The 21432-nt window shown below is 41.1% G+C and overlaps 1 protein-coding gene across 2 annotated transcripts in view; it reads right to left on the bottom strand.

Annotated features, from left to right (window-relative positions):
- NPNT (nephronectin) overlaps positions 1–21432 on the bottom strand; it is a 211955-nt gene that overhangs the window by 166057 nt on the left and 24466 nt on the right. Inside the window, exon 3 of one of the 2 annotated variants that reach the window (XM_069241273.1) lies at positions 6872–6919. The exons of the other annotated variant lie outside the window; for it this stretch is intronic. Within the exon in view, the coding sequence (XP_069097374.1) occupies positions 6872–6919 (48 nt within the window). The remainder of the gene's footprint in view (positions 1–6871; positions 6920–21432) is intronic. 2 annotated transcript variants of the gene reach the window in all.

Consider the following 21432-nt stretch of genomic DNA (forward strand, 5'->3'; position numbering starts at 1 on the left):
ACCAACAGCAAGTGGGAACCCTCTGCAGCACTTCAGCTATCGTGCTGTAGCACACAGCCTGGCTTGTTTACCATTTTATTACACTGTTACAAGAGATATCCAAACACCATGAAAATATGTAGGATTCTTTAAAAAAAGAAAATAATAGATTTGCTTTGAATGGAATCACAAGAGTAACATTTTATTAACCGTCTCCTTTCTTCCCCCCAGAGTAAAATACATTATGTAAAACATTTATGATGTTGCACTCTGCAGAAAACCACCTTATGCATTTATCATTAAAAAGGTCATTGATGGCTCGTGCATCCCAATTATGTTCTAAAACTTGTATTACACTTCAAGTTTACAATCAGTTCACACTTTGAGGCCTCTGGAAGCAGGAGGTTTAGTACAATTTCATGGTAAGAAAGGAAACTATATTTCTACCCTGCTTGAATTAAATTTAGTTTTCAGTTTCCCTAAGTCCATCAACTAGGTAGGTTTACCAGGTTTACCAAACCTACCACTTCTTTCAATGCCTGAAACAGACAGACACTTAACAGAGGAGTTAACTTTTAATAATTGAGAGTGTGAGGTCAGTGATTTTAGTAACTTTTGAAACTTTGAAGCTAAACACTTTATGTTTAAATTAGAGAACTATGGAGCAAGTCATAGATTTTCTGACAAGACTGGCAATGCCATGTTTACAAGAAAAAGGCAGTGGCTATCAAATAACTCTTTTCCAGTGCCACCTTATAATTTTTGCCTTGTTTGCTAAATGTGCACAAAACGTTAAAAAACATCTAGCCACCTAACATTGATTTTGAACCACGTAATAGTGATTGGCTGTGGTTGTTATCATAGGTGGTTCACAAAAGGTAAGGTTTCTCATTATAAATTCTACAGGGATATTTAATCATCAACACAAGCATACCTCCAGTAAAGAGGTTGCACTGCTGTGCGAACATTTTTGGTGTAGTAAAACTTTATTTAGCATTTTTTGTAAAACAAATAATAAACTTTTGTGTTGAGTTGGTGGCCAAAACATTAAAACATGCTTGCCATTACTTAGATGCCAGGAACTGGACAATTTTGCTCAGACATTCGTGTCGAAGTCCTCAGATCGGAGATGAGATCCACAGAACTCGTTTTGAAAAAAGATATTTTATAGGATCATGAGGTGACATGGTAAGCATACCCAAACACCGAGGAAGGACAAGGCATATACCAGAGGGAGTTCAGTTGTCCCTTCAATTCCCAAAAAGTGACTGCATTTTAGTTGCTTAATTTGTGGGCTTGTTCACATTCCTAGACACATGGCATCCAAGTGGCAACCTTAATCATGGTTTCACACATAAGACGTGTATAGATACCTATGAATTACAATCATGGTTCACAGATTACAGAAAACGTTAAAATAAAAATGATCATGGATCCACGGTACGTAGAATAAGTTAATGTTCCGAGAGTACTGGGTCATACTCTGTACTAAATGCCTTTAAGAAATGGCTATAATCATTTCTGAAAGCCAGCACATATGCACACTCGACACAGGGCATGCTGTGATACATGTACTTAATATAACGCTGCGAATGAGACCCGAAGGAACATCTCAGAACAGGTAAGGCATGTACAGAAGGATCTGAGAAATTAGGAGTGCCAGGTTTTTCGAAGTATTTTGAAGCAGGCAAATTCAAGACAAGCACAGATGTGCAGAAGAAGTTTGTTCCAGAGGTATGGAACAAGATAGGAGCAAGAACGGCCACTGTATTGGACTGTGCAAATGAGGAAGCAAAGCAGGAACTGATCTTTTGATCTCAGATTTCTTGTAGGGAGATAGTGAGGAAGTTTATTCTGGAGATACGCAGGGCCCTTGCCTGATAGGGATTTGTGTACCAAGCATAGGTGCTTAAAAGTAACAATTTTCCCCATAGGAAGTCAATGCAGAGATCTAAGAGTAGACTCTGAGGGAGTTTACAAACTAGGTATGCAGCAGTGTTCTGGACTACTTGAGGTCTTGGCAGTAGTATTTCTTTGGCTCCGACCAGTAAGGTGTTTCCATAATTCAGGCGACTGACCACCAGAGCCTGAGTAAGGGGTCTTCTTGTGTGAAGAGGTAACCAGTGAAATGCTTTTCCAAGCATTTGCATGATTCCAAAACAGGTGATGCCTGTGGAGCCAACGTGATTCTTGAGGTTATCATCAATTAAGATGCCTAAATTCTTTACTACCTTTTTAGGTTGTGGGGTGATGCCCATTTTGGATGGCCACCAGTCGTCCGACCGGTATGCGTAGGTTTTGCCGAACAGCAACATATCAGTTTTATCACTGTTAAGCTGCAGGCAGTTATGGGACTTCCAGGAAGCGCTTTTTTCATGCATTCTCATCGTGGAACGCCATCCCTTGTCCCTGGTACCCAGAAAAAATGGCTTTTGCCTACTGCCATGCTGTGGGTTAGGCAAAAGGTAAGGCTATGAACAATGGCATGTGCTCTGTGCCAGCCTCGAATGCCTCCGGACTTGTTCTATTGGCATTACAAACTGTGAACAAAATATTTCATTCCGAACCCCTAAATAAATTGCATATTCCCTGATAGAATTTTAGTTGAAGGGACACGGTAGTAAGGATCCAAAATCTAAACATTATTGAAATCCACTTTTATTTGTATCCATGCAATCACACGTTTCTGAGGCCATCAAATTAACATTCACAAAACAGACCATGAACTAGATGCCCACTGCATTTGTATGTCAAATTCACAAGACATTTTCTAAAGCTGTAACCTTTATGCCCTATAGCGCTGGATGTAGTTCATCATTCTCTGCTTCGCTTTCATAATACCCTGTTGACATATATGTAGCACACAAAACTGTGCACTTAAAGAATCTTAAACAGCCCTGATGAAGGCCATGCTCAATATCCATATAGGCAGAGGGCAAAGGACAATGCTGAATGTCATACACAGTGTGCCATCCATACAGGTGCACTTTTAGCCCATGAGAATAGGAGGCACAGGCCCTCAATGAAGTACAAACGGGATAGAACAGGTTCTTCATCCTTTGCTCTGCCTGGAGTATCAATGAGGTCATGTGAGCTGTAATGAGTGATATGGTAGTTATAGCGCTGTACTTAAACATTGTTGACGAAATTGAGTTATTAACAGGGGCTGGTTTGTAACTGAAATATTCCTTCACCATAAGTGCACAGTATACAATGTAGGTTACTATGTGATATTAGTAAAGAACCATAAGTTGTCTTAAACAGGGCTGCTTCTCTGCTAGGACGGAGGAGCGTCGCCTCCCTGCCAGCAGCAGGAGCCGCAAAAATGTTATAGTAGCAACATAATAAACTCAGTTTATTATGTTGTTTCTTTAAAAGTGGGCGGGGGCACAGGCGTGACGTGAACGGAGGGGGAGTGCACAGCACTCCCCCCCTCACTGCACAAGTATGTTTGGCCGGCTGTCTGGGGCCGGCCAAACACACATGCGCACAGGGCTCTCTCCAACAGAGTTGCTGGGCTGGAGAGAGCCTGCATAGGCTCCCAGTCTGCCGGGGAGGGCAGGGCAGGTTGGGAGCCTGTGCCTGCCTGCAGCCTGAGATGGAGGAGCAGAGCGAATAGAGCGTTGTGGGAAAAAAGGTAAGTTTCATTTTTATTCTTTTTCTTTTTTTGTGCCACCCCCCCCCAACCCTCCCCGCCCCTTTTCCCTCCCCCGAGCCGCGCCTGGTCTTAAGTATATATCTATTTGACAAAAAGAGCAGACATTTTCTCATCACTGTTGTTTAAGGTTTCATTAAACCCCACTGTGAAAGAAATTCTGTTAGAGTGGTTGACCTACGTGCAACATATATTCTTCTTTCTTCATTTTCTTATTTCTTTTCAATACTTTTTCCATTCTGATGTGCACTGTACTGTCTAGTCTCCTTCTCCAAAATCTGGCTTGGAATACTTTACTACTTGTTTGTCCCCATTAATTTTCTACTGTTCCTATTTAAGGACCTGATTTGCAATACTTTTTGTGAGCCTATGGTCTACTTCGATGCACAATCAAAGAATTTGCCAAAGTTGTCACAGAATCAGGAATTGTATTCTTGTAAAATGCAGTTCCGAATATAGAATGTCCAGTCATACTGACTGGTGTATGGGCAACAATGGGGGCATTCCATAAGGAGCGGCTCCGTATCCTGCAGTTAATATCCACAAACGTTCAGGTTTATGGATATTCATCATTTCTCTCTCCCCCTCTCCTTCACTCCCTCCCATCTCACCTAAAACACAATACCATCTGGGAGGTTTAACTGGGAGAGGCTCTCTACAGTGAAAAATGTTTTCCCACCCGGAAAAGAAAATGTTCAGTATGTAAATGCACATTTTAGCATCATTTACTCCAGCAGAACTTATCTGAAAATTCCACACAAATACATTTTGATGAGTCCCAGATTTCTGGAAATCTATGACTGCTATAATTTTAGGAATGCCTGCGTTGTTCTTTCTGAACCCCATAACAGTTGGAAATCTACTCCAAATGTGAGAGTATTTCTATGTGAATGAATTTCTGACTTTGTAAACCTTGACTCTGCGGATCAGACTTTAAGATCGCCAAACACCTTTTTCACAGTCAACTTGCATTGTAACTTCCCTTGCACTACTTGTTATGCGTATCTGAGTCAAGATGTCATTCTTCTGGCAACACTGATTCAACAACCTACCTTTTCTTCCTCCGGCTCATCACCTTTACCTTTGGTCTACTGAATTTCTCTGCACTCCTTGACATTGTGGGCAACACTTTCTTTGGATCTCTGGGGCTGTTATCAGATCCACCTCTACATCTCTTGGCATAGACAACCTTCAAAGCCCCTCAGCACCCCATCCACCAAAAATCACATTTCCTATTGACTTTCCGCTTACGACTGTCTCCAAGCAGCTTCCAAACTGCTACTCTTCTGCCTCCTTCCTGTGCCACAACGCCCCCATTTGTATTCTTTTGCGGTGCTTCCTCCTCTGCAGTGGAGCCTCTGCATCGCAATGTTTAGGCTATTGCTCAACATGCCACTTTTGTGCCATGAATTTGAACCTTCTTTTTCATTTGCCATAATAATACTCCATGTATCCAACATCCAATGTCAATCGGGAACACAACAATTTGCTACCATCTTGCTCCCGTATTTGTCTTCGTAGTTTTTCTGCTCTACATGTAGATTTTCTATAAAAATGCCTTCAAAATGTAGAAGAAACATTACCAAAAATAAAAATATATTGAGAGTACTAACATATTCGGGATATGGAACTAATGAATTAGATGCAGCAAATTAGTCCACTTCTGTGTCGGATTTCTTGTCTCTATAAAGCTTCTATGAAATGATTGTGTTCCAGGGGAAAAAACATACACCTGCCCTGGGTTTAATGATGGGGTGCCTCATTGTTTTGGGTAGCAATTAATCTACATTCAGAAAAGAAATTACTTTTGGGGGGAGGGGCAAATGTTATATTTCAATAACAAGCTCAAAAATATAGCTACAGGGTAGTATAGACAGACAGAAACACAGAGACACTGGACAGCGTGCCCCATCGCAATAAATGTGCTCTTCACAGTGCAGGCACAAACTGGGCGCACAAGCAGTTTGAAACCACTGATCTGACTTTCAAAGCAGAGGGTAACCCAGCCCAGGTGGGATCCCTCTTCTGGGGAGCACCGTGAGTGACAGCACCTGCCTGCATGAGGATGCCTCTGGAATTCCTGGGATCCTTATTTTCCCTTCCAAAGGGTGCCTTTTGTGCCACCTCTATGTCCCACACAGTCACCGTGCCTGCTAGCAGCCTCTTTGTCTCTGCACCCATGTTGGTCACGCTCCCATGCAAATGAGGGAACACCCCCTTGTTATTGCTCCGGGGCGATCCATACTATAGGAGGACATGAGAGCAAATCAAAAGATATGTCTCCATTTATACATAGATCTTGCACGCTAAAGGCAGTCTATCTGATTTCATTTTTATTGAGAGCACACTAACAGCCACTGGATACTGCAGCACATGATCAATCATGTGAAATAAGTGTGCCCTACATATCTACTATACATCATGTAACAAAAGGCTTGCACCATAGTGTCACAACATAGTACTCAGATTGAGTATACAGAGCAAAAATGAGTTCTTTAATTCTTGACTTAACATGTTTTGGGTAAATATATGTGCAAGAAGGTGGTAGTTTCAAAAGGGACTTCATTACGCAGTGCTCTCAACAGCATCACAGAATTGAGAAACAACTCAATAATGCCTGGGGCTGGCATGGGATGCCACTGACCCGCTTGGGTCAGGGCGGGGAGGTGCCTAAGCTACAGCAGTAATGTTCGGGTGGGGGAGGACTATAGTTTCCAATGAAGAATTCACAGGAGAAAGAATGCCCTCACTAGAACACCAAAGCATTCTGACGAGCACTATTAAAATCCGAATTTTCCTTGACTTAACACCTTTGGAAACTGTAGGCAGGTCAAACAAGAAGCCCAAGTGGCTGCCATTCTACATTCAGATCCCGATAGAGGGATGGGGAAAAAGGATCATGCTTCGAAACAAAGGAAACATTGGTCACAAACTCTGCAAGGAAAATCATTTCAGTAGCACATCACCCTTTTTAAACACAAGGACCGATGCAAGAGTCAACAGTGAAAACAGAAGATGCAGCAAAAATACAAATAAAGTAACAAATAATCTTAAACCACCTCATCGGGTGTGTCTATACAGGCGCCCCACTTTTTTTCCCATACATGAAAAGTAATAACGGAAACATTTTATTACCAGTTCATTTACAGTTCTGCTTTGTTCCTTACAATGTCGAGACCATGGTACCTTCAAGTCATTTTAAGACACAATGAATTCAAGAAATATTGTTCGGCTAACCTTGGGGCCGGCACCTTATGCTGGCCATTCTTTGGCTTACGTAGAATGCTGTAAAAGAAATGTCCAAAAAAAAGAAATTCCATATCTTTATTTTCGTTTTTCCCCTCGTTCGAGTAGGACAGACTTTGGGTTCCTACCAACATGTTACATTCCAGTAGCCTTACACACTATTCAGTTTTCAGAACTTTTCTGTAACAAGAAAAGCAAAACTGGAAGATATTTGAAAACAAGACCATTGGCACTTTCATTATGAGATTTATACTCATCACGGTTTTCTAGAGTAAAGTACCCACCAGTTAAATGTCGTCCTCCAAAATACACGTAGGACGCACGGAATGCGTGCTCAAACACACGTTCTTTGCCATTTTTGGTCTGGTTTTGCCTTGAAAATGAGTGTTTAAAGTCTGTATCAACCACTGGAATGTAAATGCTGTTTTAAAGAGACAGTATCCTTTTTGGTCATAAAACAAGGGTGATCATTTACTTGTGTTATGTGACTCAGAAAAGTTTAAAGCTAAAATGACATACTCTGTGCACGTTGGAAAACAAAAATGGCTATATTCCACTCTTGTTGCAGGTGCAGAAATTGGCTGCTTTTCTTGATGGGCTACACCTTTTCTTTTGCACTCGGAACACCCCCTCCTTCTTCTGGGACAAGTGTAAACATAGGAAACACAGTGACAAAATATCTAATCGGGGGAGCGAAAGACATGCTATAGGACGACCGTCCCCTTCGTAGGTCCAGGAGAGCTGCGATAATGCCTAATTTTCCAGATAAGCTTTATTTTGTAAATGATTACCACTTACATTTAGTGTATGTATATGCATCTTACATTGATATCATGAAAATCTTTCATGGATCTAGCACTCCAAGACTTGCTTTAAACACCACTGCTCTAGTGTGTGCGCACACACGCACGCACACACGCACACACACACACACACACCCCCAAGACCATTCATTGCACGTGCTACTGTGAAGAACAGAAAGTGGACATGCCAGCCACACCACAATACTTACGATATCTGTCTTCAAACAGATATTGTGAGTTTCCTGCATCACCCAGCACACTCATTTGTCCTTTATAACTAATGTTGAGAAAACATTAGTTTAACGACTGCACATATCAATGTTCATCACTATGTAAGCAAGCCCAACCTCGACCTAAAACAAGGGTAGGCATTAAGAGCATCTGCATTTTACGTGCCTTTCACAATAGTATAAGACAATAATTTGTACTTTTATTGTAATGCACATGCATGTTTTTAATTACTTGTTCTTAAAGTGTGGCATGGATGTGATTATGACAGGTATGTCCAACGTATGACTTGTATCCATACTGGAGGCATAGAATAATCACTTTATTTGTAAATTAAGTACATTCAGATTCATTGTATAATGTGTGGCCCGTTGTTAGGGGCGGAGAGGCCCCATCCCTGACCTTTTTCAAAGCACAAAGTGTCTATCCCAGGCAGAGCAAAGGTCAGCCTGACAGACACTCTTCATTTTCAAGTTAGGCAGCCAGGTTCTGTACATGCACAGGTGCTTGGCTGCTTGAGCTGAGCTTCACCGGACTGAAGATTTCACGGACTGATGGACATCACCTTCTCAGCACAGCAATGCGCTGGAAGGTCCTCCCCCTCACGATGAGTGGGGCGCATCACCGACAGAATCAGACCTGGGCACTTCAGTTTTAAGCTCTGAAGTATCCAGAGCTGACTGTCCATCATTGACACCTCATCAAAGAGTGGGGTGGGGTCAGCAAGTCTCACTAACCCAGGCCCATTTTGTGTCGAGAAAGGGAAGATCCTCCTCTCATTCACTGACCTCTGATAATGTCAGTAAATGAGAGGAAACAGTGGATCTTCAAGCATTCCCTTACCCAAAGCCTCCAGGAACCAAAGAGGCTTCCCCCCCACCACCCACTGTAACCATCGTAGTCCGCTAAACTTTTAAAAACATTTGGGGGGAGTGTGTATGTATGAATAAATATTTGTGCATGTATGCTGTAAATGTTGTGTGCACATTTGCTTGTCAATGGTGGCTGTATGTGGGCACGTTTGTGAATGCATGGATGTCAGCGAGTGTGCATGTAGATGAGTATGTGTGTGCGTCTTGTCCACTTGCTCCCGTGCTCAGGCACATTACCGGTTGCCATAACATTGATTGTAAATTTATCTCATGGCGGATATGCAAACATCTGGTCCTTCTGAACTTACATTATACCTCTCTGTGCCACATGTATAATTAGTACTATTCATTGTGTGGTATACCCGTTCTCTCACTACTAGTAGGAAGTCCAAAACAATTATTTTGTATGCTATATCTTGCGTTTGGAACACACACATAAGGTATTTGCTGAGACCTTAAGCACACCACTCTTGCTCCAAAACCTATCACTGTCTCAGAAATGACTGTGGGAGTGATTTTTTGATTCCACCTTAAATTAAATGATTAATTTTCAGACACTTAAAAATGTCAAGACAAAAATTGATGCATGCTTTGACATACGGTGGCAGAAATGTCTTTAAATTTATAAACGTTGTTAAAATGTGTTAAACAGTTCAATGAATAAAGCGTCTAAAGAGCACACAGTGTGTGGAAATACTTTACCCCAAATTTTAATTAGCCAACAAATATGTATTTGCTATCTGGCACACATGCAGAAGGGATGAAGTTGCTCTGCTATATGCAGGGTACACCGACTAAGAAGTGCGATCAAAGTCATGTCTAGTAGTGACATCTGAAGGACTTATTAATCAAAAAGCACTGCTAAGAACTATTTGATGGTCACTGCTACCAGTATCCCTGTCCTAATGGTCAGTCAGTTTTATAATGAAGGATAAATTAATATGTCCCCATAGAATAGAAAGATGAACTAAGAGCACCAGATATACCGGACGCCCTTCACAGCAGCACAGGAATGTGCCTGGTTATGGGAAAGGAATATCTATTAAAGAGAGGAGACCTCTTTTGGGAAATATTTACCCATCCCCTGAACGAGGGTAAGATGGTCCAAGTCCGGGAGATTCTGTGATGGTTGCATTTGAATCCAGAAACCTACACTTACCCTGAAGATCAGTGCCTGCATAAAAAAGCTGAAAACCGTATCTTCTTTGGGTCTTGGGCCATTTATTTAGCAGTCATTTAGCAGCGTGGGAGTCCAGAGGCCAATTTGCCCACTGTGTCCCAGGGGGCCATAATTTAGTGAGAGGTGTTTGGCACCGCGCATGGTGCTATCCAAGGGTGAGAAGAGGGTGAGGAAACTGCAGAGTTGGGCAGAGGGTAATAGACAGGAACGGTTCTCTCTTCAAAGCCAGCCGCTAAAAGTCTTGCTCAGGACGTTAAGAAAGTGCACCCAATACAACAACTTGCCATATGTCATTAGAAGGTTAAGGCACAACACGAACATTAATAAAATGATCTGCCGTGAACTGGTCCTTACAGTTGATCTACCCTTCTAAAACGCAACTGACCTGTTCACCAACAGCTTCCTTCAAGGAGGAGGAAAATCGGAGGCAGCATTCTAGTACTCACTATTTTTACACCCTTAATGGGCACATCACATGGCGATTCATTGCAAGGGTTGAGAGGTAGATGTTGTTCTGCCTGCTGCACTAATTAATGTCTGTTGAACAGTAGTTCACTTGATTTGAATTGTGGTATGCTCTAGCTTGTATAAACCATCACCTATGGTAAACAGTGGATGAGAATTACAGCACCACTAACTAGGATCTTGACCTCCTCTCAGAATGCTGTGCAATAGCATGCATAGAACTTAGCTGAGATGTCAGGATGCTAGTCTTAAACCTACCTCCCCACCGAATTCCTAGGTCTTGCAGTTACCATACATGGCACAGAAGTTTAGATCTTATTCTTTGGTACAAGAATAGTGTGTGACATGCTGACTGTAATCCTTGAAGGACATTGGGTTTGTTATTTCTGTAACTTTGTGCAAGTAACTGGTGAACTGCAGTTTTACATTTTCACAGTCACTGTGTTCACAGGATGCAAATATGTGGTACCAAGGATTTGCATTCTACTTGCCGTCTTCTAGCTACCAGGGCACGCTAGATGGAGTAACAAAACACAGGTAAGCGACTACATCATGCAACCATAGTCCATAATAGAACAGAAATACGGAAATATTAAGACTCAGTCACCATAGCATATGGAGTTTTGCATAATAGAGTGACTGTCAGTGGAAAATAAAGACTGAGTATAAAGCACAGCAATATATTGAGCATAAAAGCAAATGCAATTTTTTCAACTTGGGTCAGTCTGAAATGTGTGGAAATAATGCTCCGTCTTTTCTCAAGCAGAGGATCGAATTCCCAGACAGATTTGAGTTTTTCCCAGAATGGTAGCAAACGTGAGATGGTCACAGTCATCTTCCATCTTAGAAAGATAGTCGTCAGTGAGAATGGTAACCTATATACAGGCTATGCATACCACTTTGCAGTGCTCTGTACTGTGGAGAAAATCTCCTAAAATGGACCCCAAGCCAAATATGTTAAGAGATTAATGTTACTAGAGAGGAAAATATATGACAAATTGAGCAGGATTCTCTGGGATTTTAAACCGCTTTAACATATGCAAATATAATCTTTGCATGTACATAAAATTCTTTCATGCGGTTATGTGCATTAATTAATGAGCATTAACGTCACAGCACAAGCCTAGTATCAAACAAATTCAGGCACAATTCAAAGCAACATTTGAGAGCCTTTGGGAGACACTTTGTGTTATGTTGGCAACATACATAGATTACACTTTGGGAAACATCTCTGCAGACAGAGAAACAACTGCATGTAAGGAAGAACTTGCATAAATGGAGCAGTCTGCAACTTGAAAAATCTATTCAAATGCTCAACTGGAATGACCAGTGCGCAGGCTTCAGTGTGAGGTTGCCAGAGGCATGTGCTCTTGTGCATTCTTCCTTTGCAACCTTTGGAAATGCAAACCCACACAAAGGTCCCCAAATCCCAGCAGTAGCAAACAGAAAGGAGAAATGGTTATTGGCCAGAAAGGGGGCAGCCATTTACTCCTTCTAGAAGTGGTGGATGCCATGGGTTTGTAACAGATACCAAAAAAAAAAAGAAACAGGATTTATCTGCTTGTATGTCCTGTACTCACTGTGCCTCTGCCCACCTACTTCAATGTTTCTGCAGTGGCCTTACCCTGTTGAAAAAAGGCGGGGCTGTCGTCCCACAGAACCAATGGAAGGTCCAAGATCATACATAACCCTATCACAAGCTAAGACCCTGTCACGCTGCAATCGTGTTTGGCCTTTGCTTCCTTTTACTCGCTCTACCCTGGTAGTATACACAGAAGACTTATGCCAAGGACTGGCAAGTGTGTTGTGTAAAAGGAGGTTGATGGACAAAGTAACTTACTTTTAGTTCCTCGCCACATTGTTTCACATCGTAGGAACATTCACAAGAGCTGAATAACACTGAATAGACGGCTGCAATCAAGATGCCAATTAGGATCAGGCAACGCGCTCCCAAGGATGACTTCGCCATTCAGAGAACAGGCAATAATTCTAGCATCCAATGAATATAGATTACAGCAAGCATGAGGCATCACTCAAATGCCTGCTTTGCAGATTACATCTGGAGGAATGTCTTCAAAAAGCCTGATGCTGTTCTACCTGGCAGCATAAACATGCATCTATTGCCGAAGAAAATGATCCCAACTAAAACTCCAACATGTAGGGTATTATCCAGTAGGCAATGGATGCCTTTGAGAATCTCTTGAGCATGCCAATGAAAAATATGTTATAATGAGAACATTTTTAATGAATTACAAGATTAAATGTAACATCCTTTCAAAGAAATAAATACATGGTTGCACTATTAGTAAAGCAAATCTAAAGGAAGCCAAAATCCATGAGTAGCTTAACTGCAAGGGGCACTTATTCTTTTTATGTGTGTGGTACGTCACACGCTCCTATCAAGAGAGGGCCTCTTCTCTGAAGAAACCGCTCAGATTTAATAACCCATTTGGAGAAAATTAAGATGCTCCACAAATATAAACGTATGAACTAACATTAGGGTGGGATACAGGGAAGACAACATGAGCTAACCTAGCCCCTGATGCGGTAGAGGGGTGCTGCCGGACACCCTTTAGATCAACGGTGGTGCTGATTTTGCTCTGGCAAACACTAATAACACATCTAGCTCAAGCTCTAAAGGTTAACTACCAGAGCGAATACAATTTATTCAGTGCAAAAAAACTGCTTTGTTGCTGCATAAACGTTAATGACATGGTCCAGACTTACTTAAAAACTGAACATAACAAATTCAATACAATAGATATATATATATTTTTTTAAAGTAGAAGAAATTGATTCTTCCAAGTTGGAACACAGTTAGAAATAAGATGTCTTGCAATGAGTCAGACCTGAATTGAGTTTAGACATCCTCAACAAGAATAAACTCAAATTCTCTTTGGAAGGATATTTGATAAAGATGCCATCATTTTCCTTGCATCTTAAATTTCTGTTTTCCTTTAAGGCAAATTACATTTTTTCAGAAATAGAGTGGGGGTGTACTTTCAAGGAATTAACATACGTACAATTGCTTAACATGAGGAAACACGAACCTAATGCATACCTAATGCACTACACTGCACAGTAAAATCAGTTTCAACCAATACAGCATACGAAGCAGGAAAAAAGATTCTCTGTTCTTAATCAAGGGTGGACATGGCGCTGCTTGTGCCGCTGTTACTAGATGTCTTAGAGGCGTGCTATGAGTAGAAGACGATTTTTGCAAGAACACCTCATGCTGTTTCCATGGATTTCGATTTATATATGGTTAACAATTTAAGTGATTAACATTTATTTACAGGTCGTTTGAATTTCAAATATTTATAATGTGCTTGATAAAGCTAAATTAAAATAAAATTTACGGCTCCATGGCACAACTGCTGGTGAGCCTTTCCACAAGCCCTCGAGTCTGTTGAGAGGGCCTGGTCATCCCTACAGAATAGATACATCGGGGCTTCCCTTACTGCTGTAGTTTCCGAGTGAGCTTTAGCTGTGTTTAGAGAGACTAACAACTCCAGAAACCAATCTCTTTATAGTGTCTCAAAGGAAGAAGGTGCCACACTAGATATTTAGCTGGAGATGTTTTCGTCAGGATATCCCAGGGCGTTCTCAAGTCTCTCCACCACACGCCAAGGGTCTCCGGTGTGCATTTAAGATACCTTTGATAAATGAGGTAGTTCTGGTCCACTGAGCAACTCTGAAGAATTCTGCCATGTGCTTCTTTTTGGTACTGATGACTTTTATAAGCTCAGGAGTAGTACCTTGATTTTTCCATACTACACTCTTGCTCAAAAAACTAGAGCATCCAGCACCAGGGTTGCTGGTGCCAGTAAAACTACCACTGCAAGGGTCAAAACTACCATTATGTGAGGAAGTATCAGAAGCCAGTTGCAGCACTGCTGAGTGCACCAGGAGCGGTGAATAGACCTCACACCACTACTGCTGGCTGCTACCTTGGGCTGAGATAGGTTCTGTAACAAAATCCAGAACCAAATTAGTCTCAGAGAATTTGCCAACTCGTAGATGCCAGGGTCAATGTACATCTCGGGAATAACCCCAGTGCAAGACCCTTCTTGCACCTAGAGCCACACAAAGTGCACCAGCAACTAACGCGGACTACCTTCTGACCCAGAGTTTCCTTTCCCCGTCTGGTCCGTGAGGAAAGAAGGGGTCACCAGAGATGACAGCCTCTTAAAAGATACGTACTCAGCCATCTTCTGATTCCTCCAGACAACGTCCTGAATGTACCAAGCAGTAAAATCCTGCTGAAGCCCTAGCCATGTATGTAAGTGAGGCACACAAGTAGTGGATTTAATGGGACTAGAAACTGGGCATGTGAAACCCATCTTTCTGACTCGGAGACATTCAGAACCACATTACTTGACAACTGTTCAGGGTGGCGTAAAGAAAACCCTCTTATGTTGGACACTAAGCAACAAGACAGGAACAAACCCACCGATAAGGAAGCTGATGGGAAAACTTGCACGTTCGAAGGCAAAATGTTGTTGATTTCTTCAGCAGCAGAGGAGATGTTAGGAAGAAGCCCTAAAAAAGTATATAAGGGGAGGCATGTGACCTTGGCATGAGGCTGAGCATGCCCGCTTGCCTCTACGTGCTGTTATGACGAGTGCTTGAGTGCCTTAGCTTATAGGGTAAGGTACCCCAGATATATGAAGGAACGGGAACTGAGAATACGAGGGTAACATGCAAAAAATCAGCAATCCTATGTCGCAACATTTGGACTGTCCCTGCTACACAGGTACAAATGTGACCTTAGGATTTGTGTCTCCATGAGAAGAGGACACACAAACACTGCACAAAGTTGCAAGGCATAGCTCGCTATCACTAAAGGAAATAAATACGAATCTGGAGCAAAATAACATAAAGGATACTGTTTCTTTAACACCCGCTTGGCTCTCATATTTCTGATGTGCCATAAGGACAAATACATGCAACAACAAAATCAAAAGTCCTCAGTAAATGTTTTTATGCACAAAAACATTTGCAAAGGAGCCCATTTCTACTTCATAATGGAGGTCACAAACAGAAAGCGCTCCACTTTTTGATTGTGTACTATAGTTGTCAAAATCGAGATGCAGTCTGATTTTTTAAACAATACTGCTTAATTAATTAAATATCAGAGATTTCCAAATTAAGACCAGAGCTCAAATTTAGCAATGTGGAACTCATTAATACCACATTTTCAACAGGCCGCCCATTTCTAAGCATTGCAACAACCAGTGCTGTTCACATTCCTTCATTGGCACAGATTGGTTAATTTGGGGATTTTAAGAGATTAGAGGCAGGACACCTCCCCTTTGAAACATGGCATCGCCATTCACGAGGTGCTGCCGCCCGCTGCCCAAGTGAAAGCAGAAAGATTTACTACAAGCAATGTTTGTGTGCCATTTACTTCAAGACCCAATAACAGACATTACAACAGTTCATAACATTTGGATAACATTCACTTAATCAGGTTAGTACAGGGCTGAGGCAGGAGCAAAAGCATACTACACGGTGGTGTGAGGAAGCAGCACCAGAAGCAGCAGTGGCGGAAGCGCGCAGCTAAGCGTCTATGTTAAATGTGCCCCACTAGTGCTTAAGCGTATGTTACACCTAACAAAATACGCATTCACCTGTGCTTAGGTGCGATTGGGTGTAATGTGACGGCACTGTACGCTAATTGTTCTTTCCTTCCTGTCACCCGTCTTATGCTTTTATGCAATTCCTGCTGGAATTCCATTAGTCCCTGACTAGCAGAGCTTCTGATGAGACCTTCAACTGAGCACTTTTTAGCAGGTATGGCTGGTGATCACACTTCTTGGTCAATATGCCTGCGTGTCTCGCATGTCAACAAATCAAAGTGGGACCACAGTGGAGGACCAGTAGGTCCAGCCAGCATGCACACTACCCTAATTACTCTTGACTGACACTACACACTTCCAATATAAACTAACTTGCACCTTCTTTTGTCAATAATGGGATGGCATCTGTGCTCATCATTTATAGCGGACAATGTTTGCGGGTTCTACTCATCCTCAGCACCAAACCAAAATTACATAGCGATGATGTGAATTGTGCCTGTAAAACAATTCTCAAAAATCTTCGAGCCCTTTGGCACCTAACCACATCTTAAATCAAACATTAGGTCATCAGTCTGCAACATTAGCAGTGCTAAAGGTTAGAAAGCTTAAGATGTGTGACCAAAAGTGGACAGCGCTGTGGTATATGAAGATAACTAAAGGCAAACTACCCTCATGCGCTAGAAGCACTGTCCAAACACTAGCCACAGGTGCTTCAATACCCACTTAATGGCACACTACAACCTTTCAATTGTGTTTTATTTGCGAAAAGTACCTGGGACCCCATAGAAACCATTCTAAGATTCCTGGAAAGTGCTGATCAACAAGCCACTCAATCCACCTCCTTCCCTTACAGTACACTTACTAGTCTCAAATAATATACAAGTCTTTCCTCAGCTCTACGTGAAGTTGAGTTCAAGGATATTTTGAAAATATGCTCGCCATAACATTTACATGTACTACATTTTCACAGTCAACCTCTTGATTTTGCCTACAGTTGTAGCTGTTGTTGCTATATTTTACTGCTATCAACCAATTCCCAGGTGATGGCGCTATCTTCTCCACTCTCCCATAGGGCACCAGGGGAAAAGCAAGTGTGCGTATTGTTTTAGAAAAGTGACACAGGTTTGACTACTAGCAGCCAGCCATTCTAGGAGAGTAGGAAGGTAGCATTTTTTATTGGAGCTCCTTAGCAGGGTTTAACATTTTAAATGAAGGCAGTTCCAGAATGTAAAATTAATTTAAAGTAGCCATGCTGCTACACTACATAAACACATTTGCTTACAAATAATTTATTTTGTAATATATTAGGATTTCAATTATAAGCTAGATTTCTATGCCTCTGACACTTTGTTAAATTCACCTGGGATAAGGTTTCAGTGCACACAGTTTATTAGGTATGTCAGGTACCACTTTTAGCTTCAATAGAATACCCAAGAGAATCCCTCAAGCTAACATAAACAAACATTAGGTAAAACCTATTAGAAAGTTAGATTGTAACATCACAATCAGACAGAACATCATAGTTTTCCAAATACAGATGCAGGTGTTCAGATTCTGAACTCACTTTTTACAATGAATCCCCAAATTCTTCTCTTCCTTGATTTATTAATGGATATGTCTCTCTGTATATGTTTGTCAGGTGTTTCGAGCACCTTTTAGAGCACTGTATTAAAATATCTTCCCTAAAATAATAAGCACCTGGAGAGTACGCACAAGCTCCACTGCGACTCAGAGGGCAGTTTGGTTTATTGTTGTTCGTGGAGCCACTGAAAACAACTGATCACTAAATAGCTAGCTGTGCATCAGGCAGTCCATGGATGTCTGTCATCTTACAATAAGCACCTCAGTCGGAACATGCTGTTGTAGCTCCAACAGTAGAACTCTCCAAAAGAAGGTAGTGGAACAGCAGATCTTTTCTTATCCTAAATGATTATGTCCAGGCAGCACTTATCTCTTGACTAGAGTGATAGGGAAGCCTTATTGAACCTGTAATAGTTGCAGGACATAGCTAAACAGTGAGTGTAATGAATATTGCAACTTACATTTTTTTAAATTACACTGAACTCAATGTTATTTAAAGAAGGACCTTGAAAATGTGATCTCTCTTGCATAACTAAGCGCGTACAATGTGAAATGTAAAAGCAATTTTCACTCCTCTGTTGCTGTGCTGGTGAGATGCACCTTAGGACACTCACAATTAATGTGCAGTTGTAAGATCTCCTTGCTTTTGGTGTTTTGACTAACACAGCCTGAGACCTTTTTATTTGGAGTGCCACAACAAGGGATTCAATATTTGCTTTATGTTACCAGAGCCTTTTTTTTTATCTGATGAAACAAGCTGTGTATAGAATGAGTAACAGGCCAGTTTTTTGTCTGTTTTTTTATTTGTTTTACCAAAATAGCAGTGTCAAACTACAATTGCGTGTCTTAATGAAGACGCAGAGGATTGGATACAAAGGACTGAAACTTCACAGATAGTGCTCCATTTGCAAATGGTTTGCACATCTATGCATGGATAGTTGGCCACACAAAATAATAAATCTTAGCTATTGAGTAATTTTTCTCCACACCGATTGAAAAACAGAACTACTTAATATCATGCATTTTGCACTGTGCACTTCTTCCCTTGGCAGACTCAAATATAACATTACTATTCTAGTTTTGTGTTATTAAAACCATATGTGTATTAATATTAACTTCTAAATTTGAGGAATAAAAATAATTGATATGAACAGTTTTATTTGTAGTCCTCCATAACTAGTGTTCTTCTTAAAGATGTATTGAGTGAAATTAAGTTAGGTAGGATGAGATATTTTCTTATAGGTTTCCATACTTTGAAAGAATTCAAAATGCACGGTTAGGAAACATTATTTGGTGTCTCTCCGGCTCCGTCTGGGGGTGAAGTAGCCTGCAGCCAGCCACATTTCCCCCTGCATAGCTGTGTGAATGCATCACTGAAGAGTAATTTGTTTATTTTATATTTACATTGTACTACACATAAAAGAAAATCTTCTGATAGCAATATTCTGATTTATTTGGTAGACAAAGAATTGCTGATTCTACAATTATTGAATCAGCTACAGCCCACCATACAATGCCTTTTTATGAATATGAAAACCTCCTATTTTATAAAGACCAACTCTCTCTCCAGTATTGCAGTAAGACAATCTTAGTTTGTCAGCTAAGGGTCAGCAGAATGACTCTAGAAGACATAAATATTGGCAGATCAGGGTGGATGCTGGTGCCAGAAGAATGTGTGTTCCCCTACGCAAATGAAATACTAGCATTGGCTCTGATCTACTCATTCATCGAATATGTACAAGGAGTATTCTGAATTCTAATCTATTTAGTAGAAAGGCAAGAGGAAACTACATTTTTTTGTATTGATCTGATGAGATCCACTGATATATGCTTAACGGGTTGAAACGGTGATATGGATACACTGAAACTGTATAGGAAACCAATGAGATGAGGGCCCCATAAGACCAGAATGAATCTTTTTGGTCTCTTTTTTTTAAATTTATGATGCAGCTCAGGCCCTTGGTTCAGCAATCAGTGTGATTTTAACTTGCAGAGCAGAGCACTGCGCCATTTCTACTTTTCAAGTGTTGAAGAAGAATATGGAAATATGTTTGATGGATGTTTCATACACACAATTTGGTCCCTGCTGTTACTTTGTTCATACTGAATTCACTTTATCTGCTGGAAATAAGTTTCCTGTGTTCCTGCTGGGTATTAGGGGTAAGCACTGTCAGGCTCCACCCTTCAAGGATAAGTATGGCACCAGACACAAAGAGAAGTCATCTTAAGTTCTCAAGAGCGTTATTAAGGGCAAGTTCTTGTGTTCCCCTCAGGAGTAGACCTAGCAAGGCAGTTGGGGATGGACTTTTTCCTATAGGAGCAGGACCAAGAGTGCTTTGCATATGGTTGGTCCCTACTTTAAGGTATCTGTCCAGAGTGGCATATTGGGCAAAAAAATATGGATTGAAATGTAGCCATAGATATTACCAGTAGCTGATATAAATTCAAGCATTCCTTCAATCACTTTTTGTTGTTGTTCTAATTGAGGAGTCCTAAATGTGACATATATGTCCAGCTCTGAGTCTCTTGCTCACTGTAGAGCTGGACTCATGCTGCACTTTACTGACAACAGTCCCTGATCTAGATGAGGTTTGGTTGGTTAGAAAAAGAGGAGCTACTAAATGGATACATAGTAGAGGGATGATTACAGAATAGATAAAATCATAGAAGGAAAGGTCTAAAGAGTATAAATAAATGTGCATGTGTATGGGGCGGGTTAATGAGATTTTGGAGAGCAAATGAATTTAGAGGGTGGAGGAAGGGCTTATCAAATTAGGAATAGGATGAGTTCAATGGGGAAGTCATTACAAAGTTAGTAGGTTCGGAAAATGTTGAGGATTTGTGAAAAGTGTGAACACAGTGGAGGAGATGGCAATTTCAATGTACAGTGCAGGGCCATGTACAAGAGACACGCAGACTCCTGAATGCCTAGTGTGAGGATGAGCAAGGAAAGAATAAACAGGTACAGAAGGTAGAAGATTTGGAAAAACTGATGTGAGATGAGAAAATTGTTTTCTTTTTTTCTTTTCAGGGTAGTAAGTCTTCTGCAGATACTCATTTCCTTCAAGGTGGAGTAGACCACGGATAAAACCAAGACTCAAAGCAAGTGAAGGCACAGAGTACAAGGTGTATGGTGTTTTGAATGAATTGAGTCAGGTGAAGCAGGTAGGTAGAGAATAATTTGTAGATAAAACCGTGGTAGGATAAGAAAAGAGTGAGAATTAAATTTCCTTCCCAGAGAAAGGGAATCTCCTCATACCTCGGTAAAACACTTTCCAAAGTGTTAAATCATGGGATCTGCGGTTAAACACCACCTTTTATCCTCTTGTTACAGGCTCATACATTGGTTGTCCGTATGCAGAACTGCATAAGTAGTATATAACCTTAAAGAAATCCCAGTAGAGAGAATTATTAACCAAGCGCTCTTTACACATATTGTATTATATCACATTCGGGTCTTAAACTAGGCTCAATAAAATATTTCTGAAATGCAGTCTCAAAATATGGATTTGTGCCAGTTGGTCCCGTACAATGTGGGAGATCTGAATAGCAGCAAAATCTGAGAAAGAACTCACGACAATGGGGACAGGGTCAAGGTGGTGTTGCCTATTCAGAGCATTGCAAGGTATTGGAAGAAGGTAGACCCTGCGTCTTCAGTTACAGAAAGAAAACTATCATGAAAGCGTTATGGTTACAGATAGACAAAATAGGTGTTCAGACCAGCACATTAGACAGTCGGTTTCTCCTTTAGGTCGCAATCTAGGAACACAGTAAGAACTTATCCCATAGCACTTCAGTGAGGGAACGCTGGACTTGAAAAACATGGCAGCCAAAAAGTGAC

This window comes from Pleurodeles waltl, chromosome 1_2 (assembly GCF_031143425.1).
Source record: "Pleurodeles waltl isolate 20211129_DDA chromosome 1_2, aPleWal1.hap1.20221129, whole genome shotgun sequence".
In the NCBI taxonomy this organism is placed as follows: domain Eukaryota; kingdom Metazoa; phylum Chordata; class Amphibia; order Caudata; family Salamandridae; genus Pleurodeles; species Pleurodeles waltl.